At 33.5% G+C, this 15749-nt stretch overlaps 3 protein-coding genes across 5 annotated transcripts in view; all 3 read left to right on the top strand.

Annotated features, from left to right (window-relative positions):
• Window positions 1–15749, top strand: part of LOC147478361 (putative inactive histone-lysine N-methyltransferase SUVR2) — an 83729-nt gene that overhangs the window by 1174 nt on the left and 66806 nt on the right. The gene's annotated exons all lie outside the window — the stretch shown is intronic.
• On the top strand, window positions 86–6996 carry LOC147478363 (putative inactive histone-lysine N-methyltransferase SUVR2). Its single transcript, XM_086586224.1, has 11 exons — window positions 86–268; window positions 371–680; window positions 1126–1257; window positions 1496–1681; window positions 2458–3074; window positions 3320–3380; window positions 3480–3585; window positions 5026–5092; window positions 5204–5254; window positions 5513–5609; window positions 6528–6996. The coding sequence occupies exons 1-11, from the start codon at window positions 86–88 to the stop codon at window positions 6560–6562; spliced, it is 1845 nt and encodes a 614-aa protein (XP_086442350.1). The 3' UTR covers window positions 6563–6996.
• Window positions 6725–15452, top strand: LOC147478362 (uncharacterized). The gene is made up of 5 exons (XM_086582438.1): window positions 6725–6797; window positions 13728–13837; window positions 14283–14438; window positions 14527–14610; window positions 14732–15452. Exons 2-5 carry the CDS (start codon window positions 13772–13774, stop codon window positions 15017–15019), a joined length of 594 nt encoding a protein of 197 aa, XP_086438564.1. The 5' UTR covers window positions 6725–6797; window positions 13728–13771; the 3' UTR covers window positions 15020–15452.

The raw sequence follows: 15749 nt of genomic DNA, 5'->3' as shown, positions 1-15749 counted from the left end.
TCAGTTATGTGGTTTGAAGTGGGATTGATTGGAAGAAGTGCTAATATTGAGTTTAATAGGAATCACTACAAAAATTGGAAATATAATGGCACCGAAAAAGTGGATTTCTGAGGCTGTCAGGGCCATGAAGGCGATAGGAATTCCTGAAGAAGATGTGACACCAGTTTTAAAGAAGCTCTTGAAGGAGTATAAAACTCATTGGAAACTCATTGAAGTTGAAAACTATAGAGTTCTGGCAGATGCTATATTTGAGGATCAGGAGAACAAGGTGTGTGCCTCTTTGCTATTATTTTCAAGTTTGGATGATTGTTATTACCTTTTAATGTTCTCGACCTTAGCATTCTCTGATGCTGTTAGTCCCTTTTGCCAGGAAGAAAGAGTAAAGAAGAAAAAGGAAGCGCCAGTGCATGATGAGTCATCTCAACCTCCACTTACAAGACTGCGTATGAAGAAACCGACAGAGCATATTTCCCCTTCAGGTGTAACATCAAGTCCAAAGCTTAAAAAAGGAAGAGGTGCTCGTACTGCTACTTCATCTTCTCTGGTATGTTTTAAGGAGCTAGAGGTTGAGCCTGGCTTGATCAAGTCAAACAGTGAGCCTCTTGCTAATGACTTTCCACAGTTTGAGGTTCCTATTGCAACTATTGACCCGTCAAATCCAGTTCTCACCATTAAAGAAGGTATATTAGCTCTCTGTCCTTCTTCTCTTTCTTATCTAAGGACGATATGTACTGCATGTCTGCATGTTATGCTGCAACCTATCCTTCTGTCTGTTCAATCATACATACTTTGTATTGGTATGAGAGATACTAGTTGCTTTTCGTATATGGTCTATGTAGAATTGAGGAACACTTAGAATTGGATTAGTATAGCATCCCTGTGTTTTTGTTTGCTTTCTCCTATGATTATATGATGTGCTTTGCGAATATGGTTTTAACTTTTAAGCTTGCGAGGTTACTGCTCAAGTAATATCTACTACCAAACGTCCTTTCTGATCTTTTCTGAAGACTGCTATTCTGCATTTAAGAAAGAGTAGGTATATTACATTATTCTGTCATGGTACATTTTTAAGTAACAACCAGTTCCTTTTTTTTGCTTTGGGATTTCCGAACATCAATGTTATAGTAGAAGAATCTCTTGTGGATTTCTGTAGCCTTCCAAGGAAAGAGCTTCAAGCACTCTGCAAGAAGAACAAGATTCCTGCTAACTGGACCAACAAGGCCATGGCTGATGCTCTCACTGATCTCACCAAAGTTAGTATTGCAGTGCTTTCTTTTCTTTATTCCTAGAAACCCGTTAGTGATCGTTTTCTTATATTTTAAATTTGTAGAACTATATACTCTTATACTTTTTTTTTGGTAAACCGTTCTTCACTTACCTTTCTATGGTGCTATCGGTCTCCTTTCATCAGAAAGAAGGACAAAAGAATAAGGAAGCTACATTGCAAGATGAGTCATCTGGACCTCCCCTAAAAAGAATGTGTTTGGGGAAACAGGAAGACCATGCTTTGAAGAGCAAGAAGTTGGTATCTGCTGTGTACCCAAAGGCAAGATGCCCAATACTGAACAGAATTATGACGTGATCGAACCCAGAAGTGAGGGTTTTACTGATGACTTTGCACAGCATGAGGTTCCTATTGCTACTAAGCATGCACGAAATCCCGTTCTCACTAGTAATGAAGGTATGTCTGTTATGGGTGGGTGGGAAGGGGGGAGGGGTGTGTCTTTTCAGTTTCCATCTTCCATTGTTCTTATACTTCTTTATAGTTGAGGAAAAGCGACTGCGTAATGTGATGTTCTATACTGTAATCTTATCTGTATGCTCAATCATCGGCTTAGTTATTGCATGTGAGATCTGATTAGGGCCATTAGTTTCACAACAATTAAGGGGATACCAGTTCTTTCCATCTAGGTTTGATTATAATTGAGAACCCTCAAAATAATTTTTGAACCTTCACTGATTTATGCTCAAGTAATCTCTATAGTTCAAAGTTCCTTTTTTTTCGTTTAATATGAACCCCTTCTTTGTGCACTTAATACCATTGATCGGTCCATAATTCTGCCTTGATGCATTTCCTTATAAAACAGCGAGTTTCTTGCTGTATGCTTTGCGTGTACTAAACATGAACACACAGTAAATTATATTTTTATTGTAGTTTAGTTATACCATTTGAAAAACAATAATTTTATTAAGAAAGTTAGGATTATAATTTTGTATTACTGCATGAGCAATATTATTTACGCCACTACCATTTACATGATTTATCTAACAACCATCTACCAAAACCAATGAGAACAACCATCTGTGGCCAATAACCAATGATTAATGCAAAACCAGAAGACAGTCTTGTATAAAAATAACAGAAATAGAGACTTCATATACAAACTTAAGAGCTCATTACAAAGAAGTTTTATGGTGACCATAAATGAAAATTTCTGATGGCAGAATGTTTGACAGGTGAATGTTTAAATTTACATTCTTCCAACAAGGTGATATCACCTGAAGTTTCGATCATGCTGCTTCTTAATGGCCCAGATATTCATCCTAACCAGAACTCATCACAAACAGTTGAGCATATGGGGCCCCTCCATGATGTCTCTGATATTTCCAATAGAGAAGAAAGTGTACCTATATCTATGGTAAATGAAGTCAGTAGTGAGCCTTACCGACCAGCATTTAAATACATTCCCTGCAACATTGTATATCGCCATGCCAATGCAAATGCCACACTTGCTCAAATTGGTGGTGAGGACTGCTGTTCGAAATGTTATGGTGATTGTCTATCATCATCCATTCCTTGTGCTTGTTCAAGGAAAACTGGAGGTGAATTTGCTTATACTCTAGAAGGCCTGATTAAAGAGCAGTTTCTAGACGAATGCATTTCTATTAGTCGGAATCCTGATCAGCACCAACGCTACTGTAAAATGTGCCCACTAGAAAGGTTGAAAGAGGGTTCTGAAACATGCAAGGGTCACTTGGTACGGAAATTTATTAAGGAATGTTGGAGTAAGTGTGGCTGCAGTAAGGGATGTGGAAATCGAGTCGTTCAGCGAGGCATTGCATGCAACTTACAGGTTAGTTGTATCCTGGGATCCTAAACATGGGTGTTATATATTGAAGGGATTGTCTCCTATTTTTGTTAGCTTGTTATTTCCTTCAATCTGGAATTTCATATAGAATATTTTAAAACTGTTAACTGTCAGATTTCTTAATTCATGAGCTTTTTGGTAATATGTCCATAACGATGCACATTACGTTATAATCAGAAGATCTGTGTATTCGTTTGTACGATATTGACTTTCATGGTTTGTCTTTTCAGGTGTTTCTGACATCAGAAGGAAAAGGTTGGGGCCTGCGTACACTTGAAGATTTGCCAAAAGGTACTTTTGTATGTGAGTATGTTGGTGAAATATTAACCAACAATGATTTGTGGGACCGAATTTTGCGACGTACTGGTAATGAGAAACACACATATACAGTGTTACTCGACGCTAATTGGGGATCAAAAGGTGTTTTAAAGGATGAAGAGGCCCTTTGTTTAGATGCAACTTATTATGGAAATGTTGCAAGGTTTATTAATCACAGGTAACACATCAATGACTGCATGGTCTTCTATTTTCACAAAAATGCTATGTCAGCTTTCATTTTTTGAATTGGATGTCTGGCATACTGCCTTTGATAGCTAGTTTGATTCAAATGGTGAAGCTCTTTAGGAATACTTGGATGAGATCCTTTGCAACCTCCAAGCCAATGAGAATTAGTTGCTTTCTAAAGAGAAGAACTGTAGAACACATTTATTGGCAATATTAGATATTTGATCTGTAATACTACTTGGTTATACATGTTTCCTTAATTTCGTATTGTACTGAACAACAATATGCCGTTTTAGCATATTTGAGTTGTTTTTCCTTCAATGAATAAAATTTGAAGTTTTTGTGCTAAAATAGGTTCCTCTTGGAGTATCCTAGCTAGGGTTGTGTGATTAGTGATTACAAACCTTATTTTGAAGCTCAATGCATCCACCAACTTTAGCAAGTTCTAGACACTTTTCCATCGATGTTGTTTGGAATGGTCTTTTGTTATTAACTAGCAGAATATTAGGACAAAAGCATGGTAAATCCGCAATTGGATTTTTAAGCACATAGTTTCGGCATCAATATATTTGATAGTAGCTCATATTCCCCCCTCTTTTATATGTAAGATAAGTTGACTGAATGTCTGAATGTAAACAAGAATCTTTGCACCTTGACTAACTGAGTTTCCTTTCGAACTGCTAGTATGTATTAGAACTTTCTTCTGTTTTCTCTGTGAAGATATATAGTGAATAAGCCACCATTGGTCACCTTAACCAGAACTGAATTCTGAACTTTAGTTATGTCCTGAACAATTAAAAAGTGTAATACGTGAGGTCGTGAGGACTGAAGCATGCACAAGCATAACTTAGATGTTATAACTGGGAAGGGAAGTTGATATAAGCTCTATGCTAATGAAACTCTATGCATTATTATTTTGGGGTATTAATTGTACATAAATCTTTTTATACGTTATATCATGTGACACTAAGTTGCTACCATACGTAAACTAAACTTCCTTTTCGATCTAGCATAGTTCAAAATTTTGTAAAATTTGAAATGTATGTTGATATCTGACAACTTTTGAAATATTAGAAAATTAGGTTGAGGAGATCAGCTTCTCTGAAATCAGTCCTCCATTCATGCTGGCGGGTCCACATGAAGACGCTCCCTCTCAAGCAAGAACCTAATATAAGTATTAAGTTTTTCTCTATACTTCTTATGTTCAAGTGATGTGACTTGTGATCTCCTTCGTCCAGAAAGCTCCCCCCCCCCCCACGCATACAAAATTTACACGTCATTTGTATAATACAGTGGTACATGTAGACCATGACTCAGTTACTTGCTTTATATCTGTTTTATTCTCTCCGACGCCATTTCCTTTGTATCTGTTTTATTCTCTCTGATTCCCTTTCCTTCTCACCTCCTTTCATGACCATATCTGATTTTACAGATGTTTTGATGCAAACTTAGTTGATATCCCAGTTGAGGTTGAAATACCAGATCACCACTACTATCATGTAAGATATTTGATAGGTTTCAGTCATGTACTTCTTTTCCTGTTTCTTACGTTTGTGTCACTCAACGTCTTTTAGAAAGCAAATCTAATTGAAAAGATTCTTTTTTTGCAGCTTGCATTTTTCACGACTAGACAAATAAATGCTTTGGAAGAATTAACTTGGGTGAGTAGGCTAGTTAATGCAAATGTTCAATTTTAACTAAGTATCACCATCTTTGATTCAGTTCTTTCCATCAACAATATCAGTCTGGAATACCTCTTTCTTTCTGCCTCTTGTTGATAAAATTGACATGGCAGTGTGTTTTTCATGTACATGTTGGTATTGATATTTTCGTCAAGAACATAACTTTTTACGTGTATATTTTAAGTTGTTTGTGCTGATTTCATGGACTTAGGTAACGTTAAATTGATTGTGGTGCAGGACTATGGGATTGATTTCGACAACGATTATCACCCCATGAAAGCATTCCAGTGTCGCTGTGGTAGTGGATGCTGTCGTGACATGAAGCGCTCGCATAGTAAGTATTTATCTTTCTACAATTTAAACACACAACTACTATCAATAACATTTCATTTCCTTGTAGAAACAGAAGGTATTATGATCAGGGAGTAAGGGGTTTTAGCCAGTAAACTTGCAACATAGAATAAACTGTCTGATTTCAGTGGTAATTTATGCTGATAACTCGGGTTTACTAGTCTACAAATCGTAGAAACCTGGATAGCTGAATCCACTTTACTGCATCAACTCAACGTTACTTGCTCATCGACTGTCTTTCACTATTTAGTTATATGCTCAGTTAGTCAATTATGTTATTTACTCTTACAACTTCCAGCATTGGTGTTCCCTCAAGTCATGATAACTACTCTCTGGATCCCTTTAAATGACATGGATTCTTTCAGTAAGCGCACCAGGGGCATTGCCTAAGCAGTTTTTGATTAGTCTGAAAAGTTAACATTCTAATAAGAGAATACAGATGGTGCGAGTAATGAAATTACTGCTAACTTGCTTAAAGAACAGTAACAGTACTAACTGATGATAATTTATATGTATAATAATGAGGACTTGGTTCGAGACAACCAACCACAAAATGTACGTGTCTGCATGTCCATTTTGATTGGGGCAAAATGGATTTGACTATTTGTTGTCGTAGTTCTTGGAATGTGCCTCCTGTCTGAGATGTTACCCATTTATTTAAAGTGATTTATTATATTTACTTGTAAAACGTCAGTTCACAATGACTGAAAAATCCTTCATGTTTCACCTAGTGGAATAAGAAAAACCTCACTCAAGAATAATTGAAGCTCTGTTCTATCTAGCTTAATATTTAATTGCTCTTCTATATGATTGCATGATTCTGATTGACTTTGCCATTGATTCTATTACTTTAATTGAGACTCCTTTTCGTGTGCTTTATGCAAATTCTGTTGTGGTACAGGAACCAAATCAAGGCGTTGGATTTGCAGTGACTAGATAAAACATCTGCAGCTGTTTTCGTAGGATTGAAAGCAGCAGACCTTTGGTAGACTGAATATGCCGAGGTTCAAAAATTATGTTTAGAAGTACATTTGGAGCTGCAAAGAGATTTCTGTTTTCAACGGCAGAGAGGGTCTATGCATACAACGGCAAAGAGATTTCTCTTGTTTATGGTTGTTTAACAATGTCCTGATAGTACCTAGCAGGAATTTTAACAGCTGAACATTTTAAGGTATAGAATGCACACACGATCCTTCATTTTTTTGGATGTTTAATCCGTGTGTAATTACTTCTATGCATACACTTTTGTAATAAAATGTGGAGGATATTCTTATCATATATGAAAATATCAGCTAGGTGGTCATGAAGCCAGCATTAGTGTCATGGTTATGTTTGGTGTTAAAATTTGTTTAATAATAATGAATTTTGGCTATCAGGTTGGCTCTGCTTCGGTCTACAACATATAAAAGTTGGGAAAGTTTTAAGGGTGCTTTAGTATAGACTAGACTTTAGACCCGGGCATACACCCGGAATCTATTAAATATTTTGTGTGCTGAAAAGACTTTACAAAATGTCTCATACAAAATTTTGAATCAGAATATATTTTTATTGAAAATTAACCGAAATACATTAATGAGCAGCGATTATAATGCATAAGTACTTGGAAACTAAGAGATCAAATTGAGAAAGCCTCTTCGCTTTGTGGTTTAGGATATTAATCTATAATTTTCAAATGGAATTATCTTAAACTCGATCTAGCTTGTATAATAGTTTTCTTAGATTTATGGTGATTTAGTGACAAATTTTCAAATCAAAATATATTTTTATTAAAAATAAACTGAAATACGTTAATGAGCAGCGATTATGGTGCATAAGTACTTAGAAACTAAAGGATCAAATTGAGATAGCCTCTTCACTTTGTGGTTTAGGATATTAATCCGTAATTTTCAAATGGAATTATCTTAAACTCGATCTAGCTTGTATAATAGTTTTCCTAGATTTATAGTGATTTAGTGGTAAATCATCACCGCTCGGCTTACGTACTAATGTATACAAATAACTAAAATATCTATCAAATCATTAAAACAGATTGATTGTTTCCATATCCTCAAAGAATACACTACTCCCGATATCTATTAAAATATTTTAATCCTGGGATCTATTAAATATTTTGTGTGCTAAAAAGGCTTTACAAAATGTCTCACATAAATTTTCAAATCAGAATATATTTTTATTGAAAATAAACTGAAATACATTAATGACCAACGATTATGGTGCATAAGTATTTGGAAACTAAGAGATCAAATTGAGATAGCCTCTTCACTTTGTGGTTTATGATATTAATCTGTTATTTTTAAATAGAATTATCTTAAACTCGATCTAACTTGTATAATAGTTTTTTTAGATTTATGGTAATTTAGCGGCAAATTTTCAAATCAAAATATATTTTTATTGAAAATAAACTGAAATACGTTAATGAGCAGTGATTATGGTGCCTAAGTACTTGGAAACTAAGAGATCAAATTGAGATAGCCTATTCACTTTGTGGTTTAGGATATTAATCTGTAATTTTCAAATTGAATTATCTTAAACTCGATCTAGCTTGTATAATAGTTTTCTTAGATTTATGGTGATTTAGTGGCAAATTTTCGAATCAGAATATATTTTTATTTAAAATAAACTGAAATACGTTAATGAGCAGCGATTATGGTGCATAAGTACTTGGAAACTAAGTGATCAAATTGAGATAGCCTATTCACTTTGTGGTTTAGGATATTAACCCGTAATTTTCAAATTGGATTATCTTAAACTCGATCTAGCTTGTATAATAGTTTTCTTAGATTTATGGTGATTTAGTGGCAAATTTTCGAATCAGACTATATTTTTATTTAAAATAAACTCAAATACGTTAATGAGCAGCGATTATAGTGCAGATGTACTTGGAAACTAAAGGATCAAATTGAGATAGCATCTTCACTTTGTGTTTTAGAATATTAATCCGCAATTTTCAAATAGAATTATCTTAAACTCGATCTAGCTTGTATAATAGTTTTATTAGATTTATGGTAATTTAACGGTAAATCATCACCGTTCGGCTTACGTACTAATGTGTACAAATAACTAAAATAGATTGATTGTTTCCATATCCTTATAGAATACACTACTCCCACTTGAAAAGATTTATCACATGAACTTGTCCTACGAACGGGAGTCGTTATATTAAATTATTCTAAAAAAATATTAGCAACTATGCATAGCTACGAGATATAAAAATTATATTAATTACTCATTTAAATTTCTTGCACCACTCTCTATAAAAAGAAAGCATCAAACCTTGATAAAACTCATCGACTTCTTTTTATTGTTAGGTTTAACAATAGAAGTTTGATTGAAGTTTTGTAAGAATGTCCAATGTGACGAAGATAATATTGAAGCTACTTGAATAGCAAGGCATTCCCAATCACAATATAAGAATTATAATAAACACTATTTAAAATACAAAACTATATTTGTCGAGACATTTATTCCCCCTACATATAATACAAATATGTTTTAGGGTTATTAGTTCAATGCATTTGCATTAAGTTTTCGATTTTCCATTAATTATTCTTTGAGGTTAGTTCAATGAGTTGCATCAAGTTTTTGATTTTTCATTAATTATTATTTGAGGTTAGTTGATTGCAATTCGTCCGGCTTTATGATTTTCCGTTAGTTATTCATTAAGGTTAATTCAATACAGATTTGCATCCAGTTTTTTGATATTTCATTAATTAGTCTTTGAGATTAGTTCATTGCATTTGCATCCGTGTTCCAATCTTTTGTTAATTACTCTTTGAGGTTAGTTCAATACATCGCATCAGGTTTTGATTTATCGTTAATTGTTTTCCTAGGTTAGTTCGATAGTTTACAATTTATACGGTTTGTATACATGTAAGAGTCTGTTTTTATAAACTCACTTTCATTTTGGGTTCCTAATTACTCGTAATTATTCATGTGAGAAGGCTAAAAAAGTGGACATTTATGCTTTAAGGTCAGTGCGATGTAGTTACATCCGACTTCCGATTTCTAGTTAACTATTTTTTAGGTTATTTCAATGCATTTGCATCCAATTTCTAATTTTTAGTTAGTTAATCTCTGATTTTTAGTTTAATGCGAGTTGCATCCAATTTCCAAATTTATGTTAATTGTTCTTTGAGGTTAGTTCAATGCATTTGCATCAAGTTTCCAATTTCCCGTTAATTATTTTTTTAGGTTAGTTCAATGCAATTACATCAAATTTATAATTTCCTGTTAATTATTCATTTAGGTTAGTTCAGTGCAGTTTCATCCATTTTTCTATGTTTCGTTAATTAGTCTTTGAGATTAGTTTATTGCATTTGGATCCAGTTTCCGATTTCCCGTTAATAACTCTTTAAAGTTAGTTCAATACATCTGCATCTAGTTTCTGATTATTTATGCTTTGATGTTAATTTGATACAATTATATCCGGTTTCTGATTTCCTGTTAACTACTTTTTGAGGTTATTTCAATGCATTTGCATTTAGTTTCCGATTTCCCACCAATTATTCTATGAGGTTAGTTCAATGCGGTTTTGCATTCGGTTTTGATTTTTACATTAATTATTTTTTGAGTTAAGTTAAATACGTTTGCAACCAGTTTCCGGTTTCTCATTAATTATTATTTGAGGTTTGTTTGATGTATTTGCATACCGTTTCCGATTTTCCATTAAATATTTTTCAAAGACTTGCATCCAATTTCTAATTTCCCATTAGTTACTCTCTGTCGTTATTTTAATGCAATTTGCATAAAGTTTCCAATTTCCCGTTAATTACTCTTTGAGCTCAATTATGTATTTGAATCCAGTTCCCGATTTTCTTATAATTATCCAATGTGGTGTGTAATACCAACTTTTACTAATCCATCTGTAGTGTTCTTGCAAACATAACATAAAAAGTAAATTATGCTTAATTTACTATGTGGGATCATTGAAGATTATAAATTATTCTTTAAATTATGCATGACTCATTATGTGGAATTTTCAAAGATTATCTACGAACGGGTGTTGTTATATTAATTATTCTGAAAAATATTTGTAAATATGTAGAACTATTATATATTAATATTATATTGATCACTCAACCAAATTTCTTATAACGTGAAAACCTCACTCTCCATTAAAAAAAAAAAAAAAAACTCACCTTTGATAAAACTCTTCAACTTCATTTTGTTGTTTAATAATAGAAGTTTAATTGAAGTTTTGTGAGATTGCCTAATAAGGCGAGATTCATATATATTAAAGCTACTTGAATAGCAAAAAGTTCCCAATCATACGGAAAGAGATAAGATAAACACCATTTTAAATGCAAAACTATACTTATCGAGACATTCCTACAACATATAACCTAACTATATTTTGAGGTTAGTTTAATGCATTTGCATCCAGTTTCTGATTTTTCGTTATTTATATTTTGAAGTTAGTTCAAATGGTTGCATCCATTTTCAATTCCGTTATTTATTTTTTTTGAGATCAGTTCAATGTAGTTGCATCCGGTTTCGATTTTCTCATTAATTATTCTTTTCGGTTAGTTCAATACATTTGCATCCAATTTCTAATTTCACATTAATTGTTTCCAATTTCTCGTTTATTATTTGATCAAGTTGCATTTGCATATAGTTTCGATTTCCGTTAATTATTGTTTGAGGTTAATTCAATGAGTTTGCATCCAGTTTTGATTTCCCGTTAATTATTTCTTGAGATTTTGCATCTAGTTTATTTTTTTAGATTAGTTCAGTGCAGTTGCATCCGGTTTCCGATTTTTCGTTAATTATTTTTTTTAAATTAGTTCTACGCATTTGCATTATGTTTCCAATTTATAATTAATTTTTCTTTGATTTTAGTTCAATGCAGTTGCATCGGTTTCGATTTCCCATTAATTTAATCATTGAGGGTTAGCTCAATGCATTTGTATTCGTCGATTTCTGATTTTTCGACAATTATTTTTTATGTTAGTTTGATGTATTTGCATCCAAGTTTTGATTTTCCGTTAATTATTATTTGAGGTTAGTTTAATACAGTTGTATCCATATTCTGATTTTCTATTAATTACTTTTTAAGATTAGTTTAATGCTTGCATTTGCATCTAGTTTTTGATTTCCCGTTAAATATTATTTGAGGTTAGTTCGATGCATTTGCATCCAGTTTTTGGTTCACCATTAATTGTTTTTTTGTCGTTAGTTTCATTCAGTATTATATATATTTTAAAATATTTGTCATTATTGCTTTGCCGGTTTTTTTTTTCCCCCATTTTCTATTATGTAGTTTGTGGTGTTATTTTTTGTATAATTGTTTTTAACTATGTTTTGAGGCCGTGTTAAGGATATATTCAAATAAATTAGGTGCTTTTATCATAGACTCTAAAATTGTATGATTTGTAATAGGGAATTAGTTTCTACAAATCACCTATTTTTTAACAGTTTTTTTTATTTGATCAAATATATAAGAATTAGAACACTAAAAGTGTTTGATTCGTAATAGGAAATTACATTCTATAAATCACTTATTTTTTTAGCAATTTTTTTTATTTGATCAAATATATAAGAATTGGAAATACACTCAAATTCTCAAAATATAAGAATTAGAAATACACTCAAACTCTCCAAAGAGGTTCAAATCACCTATTTTTTAGCAATTTTTTTTTATTTGATCAAATATATAAAAATTGGAACACTTAAAGTGTTTGATTCGTTATAGGAAATTACATTCTCCAAATCACTTATTTTTTAGTATTTTTTTTTTATTTGATCAAATATATAAGAATTGAAAATACACTCAAACTCTCAAAATATAAGAATTAGAAATACACTCAAACTCTCCAAAAGAAGTTAACATGCGTGAGATTGTAGGTTATTAGAAAATATTATCTTTTATATTAGAGTGTCATATAGGATAGATAAAAAGCTAACTCTTATATTAGAGTGCCACATAAGAGAGAGAAAATTCTCCTTTAAAGGTCTCTGCTTTAGTATATAGATAGTAGAAATCTTCAGATTATAATCTTTCCTGGAATCTGGTACTTTGTTATTATCAGAGTTGTAACCAAGTTGGAAACTTGATGTAAACCGCTATAAGAGAGTTGTAACCAAGTAGGGGGCTGGGTTATTGTATATCATTTTCTTCAAGAAAACCTAACATATTAGAACTACTGTTCACGTATTGCATGCAACAAAATGCCCAACGCTTCTTTGAATGGAGAAGCAGTTGTTGATCCAAGTCTCCACCACCAAACAATACAATCAGGCGAGTCGATGATTAACGAAGATAGGATTAGTGACTTACCCGATGGACTTTTAGATCAAATATATTCGGACATAGATATAATAGAAGCCATTCGATCAAGCCTTGTGTCAAAAAGATGGAGATATCTCTGGAAATCACTTACGTTTCTTAATGCAGACTGCCACACATACTACCACCACCAAGGAATACCTGCTGCCGAGTTTAATGATTTTGTGAATAAGGTTTTGTTGTTTCGGGATTCCTCTAGTACCATTCAGAGATACTGTTTCAAGTATGAAAAAAAAATTCCTGTTACTGAATCTGTAAAGACAGTGATCCAGTTTACAGTACCGTCTGATACTCCAGTGCTGGATCTCGAATTTTGTTCTAATACTCTAAGAACCATACATTTATGTCCGTGCCTTGCTACTAGCAAGCAATTAACAGTTTTGAAGCTGAAGATGAGAAAGGGTTCTCATGGGTATGGATCACCCATCGCTATCTTCAGTCTACCTGAATCATTGAGTCTACCGCGTCTTAAAACTTTGCATCTTCAAATGCTTCGTTTCCAGGGAACTGACTTTGTGCACAATCTTTTTTCAAGTTGTCCGATGCTTGAAATCCTTACCATAATAAAATGTGAACTGCACAAAACAGATAATGTCATTTTTTCTGCTGTGCAACTTAAGCATTTGGAAATAGACGAGCTTTCTGCATACTGTGATATGGAGTCTAATAAGAAATGCAAAATCACAGTATCTGCAACAAACCTCAGAACATTTGTTTGTAGAGCAGATATTTCAAATGAATATTCTTTACAGAATCTTTCCTCTCTAGTGAAGGCAGACATTGACATGAGATTTCCATTTTCCTATGAGTTTGAAGAATTGGAGTTGTCTAGGTTTTGGGACCAGGGGTTTGGTAAAGAGATGATGCTGATTCTGGGAGGGCAAGGGAATGCAGAGTCATTAACTGTATCAGCTTTGCTGCTTGAGGTATGTTTTCTTTCCTTTAACAATGCCCAAAATGCTACTTTCTTGCTCAATATTTGCTCTGCTTTAGTATGAAAACATACAAAAACTAGGGTTGTTAGGCCATCCTTGATTTATTATTTAACGAGCTAAACATAATCCATAAATTTATTTTTAAGTTCTCCCTACATAAGTAATATGCAATGTATATAGTGCCGTGCAATTGATAAGAAATGCTTGAAATGGTTTTATGAAAACATACATAGTTAATAAGATTCAATTCAGGGTGTCTTAGAATCACTGAGCCAGTACATGACACTAACTTCTGCCAAAAATTTCTCCTATATTTAAACCCTTGTCATGCTAGTATTACTAACCTCTGTTACATAAGTTTTGGTTTTTCCATTCCCTATGAATATGTATGTACAGCGTTACGAAAATAAGTTAATTTTGTCTTTCATTTGCCAAGGTTATCCCTGAAGCAATTGGGATCCTACCCACTCCATTTTCTGTCCTAAGGCAATTGAAGCTGAAAGCTTGGTTTTCCAGAAATTGCATCAGAGGAATAAAGTACTTACTTGAAAATGCTATCAATGTGGAAATACTCCGCCTGGAAATCACTAGGGTAATAAATGAAAACCCTCGAATCTTACTTTTACTATCAATACAAACGATATACATGTGATTGATTTAACATGTGATACTTTTTCAAGTCAATGAGCTCGTCAACTTTGGGTTCAAGCAGTATCCAGACCTGTTGCTCAAAACCTGTTCGTTACAGATATTGTAGGACTACGGTAATACCAATAAGCAACTCAATCACTTTGATCAGTTATATATCCCTTTCAGTTTAGCACAATTCAGAAAATTAATCTACATGTAGAGTGTTTTGATTATTGGTTTCTGTTTGTTCATCAGAGACATGTTCGGCCATCAAAGCTACGTAAGTATTGGGAAACAGATTTGCTGTCAGCAGAAATCAACTTTCGTTGTCTCAAGTTAATAGAGATACACTATGTCCGAGGATGTGCTAATGAACTTGAATTTTTAAAGTTTTTGCTGAAGAATGCAAGCATCTTGGAAAAGTTGACCATCTTCACCTCGAAGGAACGTTCACATGAAAGCGAGATCCTCTTGACGAGTTTTAGTGAGAGGCTAATGGCATATCCAAAAGCTTCTTCAAATGCAGAAATACTGTTTACATGACTCTAAGGGGTGACAACTATGCGTTAAGCTTCTGGACTAGTTATATAACTTATATTTAATTTAGTGCTTCTGTGAGGCTATGCATGTGTATTGCCCTGGAGTGGAATTGGACAAATAACACATCCTAAATTCTTAAGTTATCGTGTTACTTTCTGTGAAGCCTTCTTGCTGAAAAAATGGAAAAAAGAAAAATCACAATTCGGTGTTGTGATGGTATGTCCATCGGAATAGGTTTTGACAGTTCCTCACGGCTTCACCTATAGACTACAGTATTTGTTGGTTAATGAGAGCAACTTCAACATAGATTAAGTGGGTTGGTTGATTATTTGGAGTTAAATGACTAATCTCCAAGAAGGCTACACATGGCCCTGTTATATAAATGGTCTCGTAGTTGATCTAACTCAGTACTAAATATCAGCATTTCTTACACTATGCCCATATTTCGGCCGATTTTGTTGGAGCGATAGAAATCTAATTTCGCTTGCTTTAAAGTCGCTCAATCTTAGACTTAAAAAATTAAACGGGTAATTTCGCCGATTTTGCAGCGATAGTAACAACTAAAGCCGAAACGCAATGCGTTCAACTTAGGCCCGAAGTTAAACGTGGTAATTCGTCCGATTTTATCATTAGAGATAGTAACGACTAAGTGAGATAAAAGCGCTCAATTAGACTTCCTAAAATTAAACGGTAATTTCGGCCGATTTTGTCGGAGCGATAGTAACGACTAAAG

Source organism: Coptis chinensis, chromosome 9 (genome assembly GCF_015680905.1).
Source record: "Coptis chinensis isolate HL-2020 chromosome 9, ASM1568090v1, whole genome shotgun sequence".
NCBI lineage: Eukaryota > Viridiplantae > Streptophyta > Magnoliopsida > Ranunculales > Ranunculaceae > Coptis > Coptis chinensis.
This window is presented reverse-complemented; position numbering and strand designations above follow the sequence as displayed.

Excerpts from the sequence above, each read along its gene's own strand:
- LOC147478362 (XM_086582438.1), top strand. The coding sequence starts at position 13,772 with ATGATGCTGATTCTGGGAGGGCAAGGGAATGCAGAGTCATTAACTGTA. Across the intron at positions 13,838-14,282 it reads TATCAGCTTTGCTGCTTGAG|GTTATCCCTGAAGCAATTGG; the intron begins GTATGTTTTCTT and ends TCATTTGCCAAG. Across the intron at positions 14,439-14,526 it reads TCCGCCTGGAAATCACTAGG|TCAATGAGCTCGTCAACTTT; the intron begins GTAATAAATGAA and ends TACTTTTTCAAG.
- LOC147478363 (XM_086586224.1), top strand. The coding sequence starts at position 86 with ATGGCACCGAAAAAGTGGATTTCTGAGGCTGTCAGGGCCATGAAGGCG. Across the intron at positions 1,258-1,495 it reads CACTGATCTCACCAAAGTTA|GAAGACCATGCTTTGAAGAG; the intron begins GTATTGCAGTGC and ends TTGGGGAAACAG. Across the intron at positions 5,255-5,512 it reads CTTTGGAAGAATTAACTTGG|GACTATGGGATTGATTTCGA; the intron begins GTGAGTAGGCTA and ends ATTGTGGTGCAG.